General features: G+C 39.3%; 1 protein-coding gene across 2 annotated transcripts in view; it reads left to right on the top strand.

Moving 5' to 3' along the window:
- The window catches only part of onecut2 (one cut homeobox 2), a 40,586-nt gene extending 30,564 nt beyond the window's left edge, over window positions 1–10,022 (top strand). Inside the window, exons 2-3 of one of the 2 annotated variants that reach the window (XM_074616984.1) lie at window positions 3,831–3,905; window positions 7,061–10,022. In XM_074616984.1, coding sequence (XP_074473085.1) covers window positions 3,831–3,905; window positions 7,061–7,350 — 365 coding nt within the window. In that variant the 3' untranslated portion in view covers window positions 7,351–10,022. The remainder of the gene's footprint in view (window positions 1–3,830; window positions 3,906–7,060) is intronic. The other variant, XM_074616985.1, reaches the window with a different exon arrangement.
- Window positions 10,023–10,645: the final 623 nt, after the last annotated feature.

A 10,645-nucleotide genomic window follows, 5' to 3' on the forward strand; every position in this document is an offset into this window, starting at 1 on the left:
GCCACAGACTGAAAAGAATTGGGCCTAAGATAGAGCCCTGAGGGACACCACGTGTTAAATATATTTTATCTAAGGAGTGGTTGTCCAGGGCGATCATCAACAAATTATGTGGCACCAGGGAATGTGACAAGGAGGAAGTCCATGTAAGAGTTGAACTTATCAAACAATTTATTTGAACTAAGCTTTAACCAAAGTAAACTTTAAAGTGTCAACGTTGCGGGAGGGACATTCTTGTTCCCTTCCTGTTCCCTTTCCTTCCGTATTTCTCATCAACCCTCTTCATCTTCCATCCATCTTTCTCTTCTTCTCTGTATCACTATTTTCTCCTAACTTCTTCCTCATCTCGACTCTCCTCATCATCTACAGCTATCCATCTTTCTCTCTCCATTTCTACATTCCCTTGCCTTACCTCTCTGCTCTGTCCGTTCTCTCTGTTTCTCCGTATTCACTTGAAATGGCTGCTTCAATAAAACATCACCTTGATGTTTCTATTGACGTTTAGCAGCCCTTGACTCTTAAAACCTCTGTATAACAAACTGATGTGTTTGCTGTGAGTGCTACCAGCTCTTGAGGCTCAACACTTGACTCAACCCCATTCAAGTGAATAGAGAAATGCTTTACGGTGGAATAATGCCTCTCAGCTGCCATATTGGAAGGCTTAACCTCTTGGTCAGCAGCGGGTGTTAACAGATGATTGAAGTCTCAATAGATGCAAGCAGATGTGGTTGATTTCTGCTTATTTAGCCTGGTTCAATACGTATGAACCAGTGCCTGCATATCAGATTTTGTCAGAAATTTTAAAATGTCTGTTGTTGCTTGTGAATAGCCAAATTCTGCACGTCATGTGAGTTACTAAATTACTTAGTGTCCGACTTATAACAACAGTCGCCGGCAGACTTTATGAGCTGCTAGCTAATTAAGCTAGTAATAACATTATCTCCATTAGTTGATTGTAAACTCTTTGGCTGACTTTTTAATGTTTCCAGCTTGTTTTAAATCTTAGATATGAACATGATTTCTACGTAGGTGATATTGTGCTAAAAGAGAGAGTCAACACCCTCACTAGTTGATAATCCATTGAAATAAAGGAACAGCATCATTCTTGTATTGCAGTGTAAAGCTAGTAAGTCCCAGTGTTATAAGTAGCCTACTAGTGCAGTGCGCGTTCGGGGCGTGGTCGTTCGAAGTGCGTATCCATTCAGAACTGGCCGATTTGCTTGGCTCCCGTTACGGTTAAGTTACGGTCACTGATCGGTATGATCGTGACAGTGATGATCATAGTTACAGTGTTGATAATGATAATGAAGATGATTGCGATGTACTCAGCATTTTTGTGACATGACTGATTGCGATGGTGATGAAGACTATGTTGGTGGACAATTGTGATGATAAGAAAGACGACTGTAATGAGACCAATTCTTGTCATGTGATGAGAATGGTTTTGACTGGTAGATACTTGTGAGGATGATAAGGATGATGATGATGATTTTTTTGAGAACTACTACATTTTGAGAACTAAGTTGATTTGCTTTCTTCCTGAGGGTGAGACGAGAAGATTGATATCAATGTCATGTTTGTGTGCTGGCACATAAAAAGGGACAATAATGATTACTTAGATGACTAAAATCATGATTGTGCTTAAGATGAGAATTTGGATATGGTTGATATGGTTACAGATGATGATGTAACGATGGCTGTGATGTTAGGGGAATAATTATATTTCATGATAAAAGGGAAGAGGGAGGCTGTGACAGCTGACTCACACAGAGAGAATTAAATAGAAAGAGAAGGCCAGAGATTCTCCGTATTTTCTGCTGATCTCGTTTGCAGTTAGAGACGCATTTAGCAACACACTGATGTCTACGAGAGAGACTGAGAGAGCTGATGAAAGACAGAGGAACCCTGCTTTATTGATCCTATTGATTCAACCCTTACCTTTAAAGAACAGCCACCCCTCCCCCCTCCATGCTCTCACCCCTCCTCAAACCGGTAAACCCCTTTTGAATAATATAATTGCGTATTTGATCCTCACTGTAACCTCGACGAGAGGGAAAAAAGCCTGATTGAATCACTCGAGCGTGCTCTTTCTCCATTGACGGCACACTGCGTTTGTGTGTGGGTGGGTGATTTTGATTGCTCCCTTTTTAAACGTAAATGTGTCTGCACTTTTTTTTTTTTTAAGTCTAGGGTGAACTGCTGCTGAGCTGCTTTTCATTGAGCTACAGTAAGCAGAAAAGGGAGAGACAGACAGACAGAGGGAAAGGTGTATTAGAAATCTGTTTACAGTATTTAAAATTGTATTTCATCGTTTCATTATTTATTTGTTGACCTATGTGAAACATTTGTTTTAAGTTTTGTTGTTTGTTGAGGAGATTCTTCGCATGTGAGATACCTTTTTTCCCGCTAGCACTTCAGCAAAAGCAAAAAACCCTATACAACTACAATAATCAGACCAGTACTGCCTCCCTATATTTTAAATCTTCATTCGTGCCAATTGTTTATTTGAAATTATCCAGCAAAATGCTTTACATGCAGTTTGTGAACAAATTAAAGTAGTCCCAACTTAATGTTGGTTACGTAATAGACACCTATATACATGACAAAAAGACATCGTTGAAACCAACGTATCCTCATTCAATGATTAGTATGATATCTTGCGAAAAGTTATTCCTCATTTTTGTGCGTTTTCCTACGAATATCCAGCAACATATGTCAATTTTTGCACGTTACATGCATACAGTCTTTTCAAAATAAATGTCCGTATTCACACGAAACAACTTCCTTAGGTTTAGGAAATAAAACTACTTAGTTTTACTTACTATTTACTATGCTACTTGGGTTTATGAAAATATTGTGTTGCGGGTTAAAATAACTGCGGAAGTGAAGCTACTTAAGTATGTAAATTACCTGACAAATAAATTAACGTTGATTTCTAGTTTTGAATACCGGTCTCGGATACGAAATACAGATCTCGAGGGCGAAAGTGATTCTTTCACCCACACCCCCCCGACCTCCTCCCTAAGTAGCGTTCGGCGCTCTTTATACTTCCTGGTTCCCAATTACGTGGATTAAATACGCACTGATTTCGTGGGATGGATACGATTGACAGTGCATTACTTTTTGTAGGTATAGCTACGAACGGTGTATGAGAACAGCCTGCTGAAACACACAGATGAAGCCAGCAATGTTACGTATGTACGGAAGAGAATTAAGGCCACATGTAAACAAAATATTTGATATATTTAAACTCAAATAAGTGTTAACGTGGGCCTAATCGTCTTCCGTACCTATGCCATGTCTAAAAGGGAAATTGTTATATTACTAAGTGAGCACTGATTTGGTGATTTCATGATCAAATTACATCCAGATATCTCAATTAAAACTGGGCTTAATTTGGTTGAGAAGTAAAACATGTTTTTTGTTGTTGTTGTTTTTTGTCCTTTTGTATGTTTGAGTTTAGAGTATGGTTTGAAATGTTTTTGACACTATAGTGCAGATACAATATCTGGGTTTTAGTACAAAGTGTCAACACAATTATAATTTTTTTCTACCTAAGCCTTTTTTTTTCATTTAATAAAACAAGCTGTTATCTCATATACATATAATAGTAAAATGTATTATAATTAAATCAATGATCAGACACACTTTCAGTACTTGACAGCTTTTGTGATTAGCCATCAGAAGCACCGGGAAATGCACTACCTATTTCAAAGTGAAAACAACACGGGGGCAGTCACACAGAACTGTATACCGTTGTGTTTAATATGCATGCATGAAATATGCATGGAAATAATATTGAAAATAAAAACCTGTATACTCTTTTCTGTCAGGTGGAAGTACCTCCAGTTACTCACAGCTACCAGAGCTTCATGATGATCAACACAAGTCCAGTCAGGAAATGCCAGGTGCAAAACAAACACTACAAAAGTGCACAAATATTTATATTTATATTTATTCCTGTAGTCTTAATTATGGAAGTGCAACTCTTGAAAATGAAGACACTATTTTGGATGTATTTGTGTATGTATATATGTGTGTATGCACCAAAAAAATGTTCATTTATCAAACAAATTTAGCCCAGTTTTAACCTACATGCTTAAACATAGGCTATTTTGGCCTGAAAACGACCAAATCATTATTATTGTTATTATAATAATTATTATTATCCACTATTATTAGTAAATCACTTCTTAAAACATTCCTATAAGAAAGCTTTTTGTGAATATTTCATATGTCTGGTTTTACCATTCCACTCCATTTCATGCTTTCATCTATTATTAACCGTATTTTTATCCTCCTTGTGTTTTATTATCTTTTTTGTGTGTTATATGTATTATTTTGTATTACCCTTATCATATCATTATGAAGGTGGAGACATTCATTATTCATTAGTCATTAAAACTTAAGGAGTACATCGGACAAAATGTCAAAACACTTTTAATTTCACATTAAAAGCCAAGTGGGTGGATTGTTTTGGCACTACCTGGATGACTGACACAGATGTTATTACTAGTGGTAGTAAAAAAAAACGTAGTATTAGTAGTTGTAGCAGCATAAAGCGTTGTACAAAGACGATGATAGTAGCAGTTCAGCGTAAACAGCAATAGTAAAAATAGCCTGTCTCTTCATTCACGTACACACTTCAACTCACAGTCCGATGTTTTATCACAAAGATCACCCAGTAAATAGTCGGGTCCAACGTCCAAGATCGTTTCTAGTTTAGACTTTGAATAAACAAGCGGAAAATTGTGACACAGTTTTGAGCTCATGTTGCTGTTTCTATAAACACTATATAACATGTCCCATCTATAAACATATTAATAATAAGTTGAACAACACCTTTAAATGCAATAAAAATAATCCTAATAACAATAATAATAATAATCCAGATCTCTAAAATAAAATTGGGAACAAAGTGAGATAAAAATAGATATGAAACAAGTCTATGAAATAGGTTAACACGTTCAAAATAAATCGTACCACCAGCAAAATGTGCATCAACATGAAGAGGGTTTACCGTTTATTTAAAAGACCAGGCAGATTCTGATGCTATCATTAATAATAATATTATTACAGTGTTATTTCCATTCGTCCATGTTTTTCCATTTGCAATTTATTGACATTTTACGTGTGACGATTCAAAGCAGACGTGTCTCTTTCGCTCTCTGTCTGTGTCACACACACACTAAATGTTTTAATCCCAGTGTGTTTGTGGCTCCTCATATTCACAGATCAATAGTACCACCTGTCAGTGGCAAACTGTATTACAACTCCTGGCAGTGTGGAAGATTAACATGAATTCTTTATAGCATTTCACCTATTTACTTAGAGAGCAGCAGAAGAAGAATCGCCACCTATGTAATGAACAACAGGGACTTTTAAATTTAAGTAAATCCATCCAGCAACGACCTACAATGATAAACAAAACAAACACTAAATAAAATCGTGTTAGGAATAATACAAATTCAAAGCAGGTACACTGTACTCCGAGTAAACATTAGGTTTACGTCTCCAAATATACCAAACACATCAGGCTGCGATTTGGGGAAACATGTCTAAAACGATATACACATGTAGAATATTTCCATGTGATGAAATGGGGCAGCCATAAAAAAAAAACATGCAGTCTGTGGTTTGAATGTTTCACTCTGTGTAAACATCATATATAATGAGTGTATTGATCATGAAGGCTCTAACAGAGACAGAGAGCAGCAGAGAAACAAAATAGCTAGCGATCTTTCATTTGCATCTGTCGTCAGGTCTCTAAACGCTGTGATAAGCTGAGAGGAGACGGGAGGAGTGGGGTGTGTGTGTGTGTGTGTGTGTGTGTGTTTGTGTTCTTGTACAGCTATCTTTGTGAGGACCAGAGCTTTAGACCTTCAGAGTGAGGACCTCATTTAGGGACAGACCTTCAAACCCACGTGTGAGGGTTCAGACTTGGTTTTAAGGTTCAGGTTAGAATTAGGATGGCCATCACGGAAGCATAGCACCCACCCTCCGGTTCCGCCACAGGTTAACACTGTAAGCTCTGTCAACAGTGTTGCCTTTGTTAGTGCTGTTAGCACAATTAGCTCCAAGTCGCGGGTCAGCTGTTGCCATGTTGAGAGCCGTGCAGAGACAATAGATATGCTCCCAATCTTGCATTTAGCACCTTTAAGGTTGGGGTAAGGGACTAGGGAATGAGTATCTTCACAAATATAGAAGTACAACGTGATCAGCTGGGCTCTGAGTCATGGATATATTGTTGGTACATTATTGCCTTTTAGTTCTGGTGTGGTTTGTGTTCATCCTGACAAATGAACTAAGAGGGGAAAATGTGATTTCACATGGACTCACAGGTGACTCATTGATTGGACAGTTTTGCTGATGTCACTAGGCATTTCCGAGCTCCATGAACCCACAGGGGAAAATCTAATTCTGGTGAATGACAGAAGGTCAGTCTGCACTTCATTGCCTCTTATATATCCTCCACCAAGAGATAACCGATTATGAACACCCGGTTAGAATGTTAACGGCCGATTGAATGGGCGTTATCAGCAGTTATTACACGGCTTGGATGAATACGCGACTCTGATTGGTCAATCACGGCGTTCTTGGGCCTGTTATTTCTTTATAGGAGACAGGTGCTATGTATAACAGACTACTATAACAGATTACTGGTGAAAACGTACTAAATAACTAAACATTCATCATTGCACTTCACCCTGCATCTCAAAATTTCACATTGCATTTTACTTCTCATATGATTCTGTTGTGTACTAATGACTGAAATATCTGAGCTGTATTGGTAAAATTTAGTGATGACACAGTGGAAGACTCAGACAGATATCAGATGTACAGGAACAGAAAATATACATGAACTTCTGTCAACAAGACCTTCAGTTTTTGATTCATACAAGTCACGCTACTAAATCCTCCTCCAATATTTAACTGTTGTTCAAATAATACAAACAACACTAACACTTTTATGTTCTGTCTCTTCTTCCTATCACCCCTTTTCCTCTCTTGTTGTCTTCTTTTCCCTTCTCCTCCCCCAACGCTCTCCCCTCCCTCCTCGCAGCGTGCAAACGGAAGGAGCAGGACGGGGGGAAGGACCGCAACAACACGCCAAAGAAGTCACGGTTGGTCTTCACTGACCTGCAGCGGCGCACCCTGCTGGCCATCTTCAAGGAGAACAAGCGACCGTCCAAGGAGATGCAGCTCACCATCTCGCAACAGCTGGGCCTCGAACTCACCACCGTCAGCAACTTCTTCATGAACGCCCGCCGCCGGAGCCTGGACAAATGGACAGACGACGGAGGTAGCCCGGGCGCCCAATCTTCAGCGTCCAGCACTTGTACCAAAGCGTGATAATAGATGGCGAGGAGGGGGAGGGGAAGGGAGGGAAGTGACAGGGAGGTGTCTCGGGTGGGGTGGGTCGATGGAGGTACGGGGAGGGATGGAGGGGTCGCGGGGGTCGCGGGTCGAGGTTTCGTCCGGTCGAAGCAAGGAGGAAAACCAAACTTTTTACATTTTTTTCTTTGTTTGTCTGTTTTGCTTTTGTCGAGGGTGACAAACTGAGAGAGGGGCTGCTCACTGCGACGAATTGTTTGTAGCCTAACCGCCTTTTGCAAATCCATTGTGAATCCAAAAAGAAGCTGAAGGGTAAACTCACCTATAAAACATAGAAACCTCACTGGGGAAAAAACTTCTAAATCATAGACTTTCACTGCTGATGTCTCTTTTAGCTGACACACTAGCCCAAATACCAAAGACTAGAAGACAATGTATGTTTTCTATTATGCAATATAAGCTAGGAACCAACCAAACAAACAAGAAACCAAAGGAAGCTTTATGAAAAATTCTCTGGAAATATTGTGGTATTTTGACCTTCAAATGTCCCAAAGATAGCAATGACACATCTGACTGGGGCAGAGTTGAAGACTTAAATATTCAGAAGTCGGGTTTCGGAGATTGCGCAGTCAAATTTAGACAGCTGTCATAGCTGAATTGTGATTTAAAACAAAAGGAGGTCAGTTTGTGCAGCTGAGGGTGAAGTTGGACTGGAAATTAAATCTATTTTTTTTAACCAAACCAAAGAAGGGGCATTTCTCGGTCATAAGAAACCATACGATGTTTGACTAACTAATCTTCACACGAGGCCCACTTACTAGCTTGGACAGAGTGTGCTTAGTATGCTCAAAAAAAACAAGTGGATGTTTAAATTATTTTGTCAAACATACAATGATTTATTTATCCAAATCAGTAGGTTGAGGCTTTAACTGGTCAGCTTATATATCTGTTAATTAATGGAGAAAAAACAGTCCAACACATGTGTTAATGTAGCTGTGCAGTCTCCGATTTGAACCGTCAGGCTCACACACACTAACAGAAAAACCAAAGTCCGCTTTCCCCCTGAGATCAGAATTGAAGAGTTGGCTTCCAAAATGTTCAATATCCATATTTAAAAGGAAATATGTACCTGAAGTTGATCTCTGGAATATATATGATCCAGGTTGTAGATGGATTATTATTTTCTTAAATAATGACAACTAAACTAACTTATTATTTTTTAAACAAAATGATGAGATTTCTGTCATTTTTTTTGGAAAAAACTCTTAAATTTTACCAAAAAAGAGAGCAACATGTATTGATTTGACTCTTTAAAGGGGGCAGTGAAGATTCTTAAAGTTAGGAAATGGCCAAATATGCAAGCACAAACACACAGATACACAAACATTCACCGACATACAAGCTTTCCCTCTCAGCATACTTAGCGTTCTGTGGAGTATTAGTGTATTATATATGAATATATACAACGTATGTGAGCACAATCTTGAAGCACATTTTCTTTGCAATAGAACCGGGGCTCTCTGCCAAGCCGAGTGGTCTTCACATCTTAGAAAACTCAGGATACCATTTTTTCTAAACAGTGGCTGAAATCCATTCGGCATCTGTCGTTACGCACTGCAATGTACGGACGTACAAACACACACGTAGACACACTCTGTTGCAGACAAGCAAATACACCTGCTTTACAGAAACACACACACAACTTTAAAGAGTCATTTCCCGAACGTTCCCCAGAATTCACGCCCTGACCGAAACATTGTCAGCTAAACCAAAGCAAACCAAAGTTTACCCTGGCTTCACCCACCCATCATTTGTGTTACCATGGTAACTCATCCATCAGGGCAGCGGTTTCCAGCTTAGCATCTTCATCAATTAGAAAAAAGACGCTATTGAAAAACGCAAAAAAAAATCTAGTGTTTTTTGATGATGACAGCTGTAACTGAACTTTTTTACAATTTGAGCCAAATCTGTGGTCGAAAAGGTGGAGAACTAAATGTAGATTTGAAGGCATATTTTAATGCACAAACAACATGCATCTTCTCTACAGCTACAGCTCTCTTTCAGAGACCAAAGAATTCAGCCTGGATTTACACAAACACAAAAGGCTTTATCTGTGAGTTCTCCCTTTGGGTGTAACATAAAATGGGGAAAGTCCCTGCTCAAATATATATGAAATTTGTTTGGACACAGAACAACCAGAAAGTCAACAATCCCTACGAAAGCACCAAGAGCTCCTGGGCTTTCAATAAATCAGCAGAAGCCACAAAACACGGTCGGTTTCTTGAGCCATTTCTGCCAAAGTATTGTGAAATGAGCACGGACAGCACAAGAGGTAGTTTGACACTTCAGGCATAGGTATGCTTCAGACATGTCGTCCGACTACATCTAAAGACAAAACTGTTCCAAATGATTCAAGCGTACGGCCCTTATTACAGAAGGGCTGTCTAGTTTGTAGGTAATATGATCAAAACTTAAACTCTTACCTTACTCAACACGTAATCTACCAAGATTTGCACAATCTTCCAGTGCCCATGTCCAGAGTCCGTGCATATTTTACGACTTTCTGACCGTGTTGGTCTGTCATTGATAAAGAGGTTCTTGGTTGAAACTTGCTCAGAGCCTAACGATTTGTCCCTTTGGTGTAAATCCAGCTGTAGAACTAGGATGCTTTCTGGAAGCCTCAAGCTGCCATCACAGATGCCCAAAAAAACAAACCACAAACTCTCACCACATCGAGTGACAGACACAACAGCCGAACCAGTGAACCGTCTGAACCCGCGGAGGACGAACTGTCCAGGCGAATCAGGGCCTTTGTAATAGTTAAAGAGGACAATCTAAAGACGATGCCTGGCAGGTCCGTCTCTTCCAGAGGGTCAGCGGGCTGGAAACTAGGAAGACAGGTATAAATGCTGCAAACGCTAATAAGGTTAATTCATCAAGATGAGAAAGTGGAACTTTTTCCACTTGTAAATTAACTTGTTTCCTTGTTGATAGTGGTGAAATTTACCACTCAACAGGTGTTTTTGAGAAAAAAAGTTTGAGGACAAAACTTGATATAAAACTCAAGATGGAATTTGTTTGCAGCATAGTAGAGTTGAATGCTTGGTAAAAAAAAGACGGATGGACTGAGACACAGAGATAAAATTTCCCTGACTGTCTTAGTGTCCATACAAATTTCGCCAAGCATCCATCACTACCAAATCCCACAACACCCATTGATATACTTTGATACCGTCACACTGTACAGCCTTTACACATGATGTAAATACTAACGCACCCAAAGAACCTCAACCGCCACCACCTCCTGCTCCAT

Source organism: Sebastes fasciatus, chromosome 19 (assembly GCF_043250625.1).
Source record: "Sebastes fasciatus isolate fSebFas1 chromosome 19, fSebFas1.pri, whole genome shotgun sequence".
Classification (NCBI taxonomy): Eukaryota; Metazoa; Chordata; class Actinopteri; order Perciformes; family Sebastidae; genus Sebastes; species Sebastes fasciatus.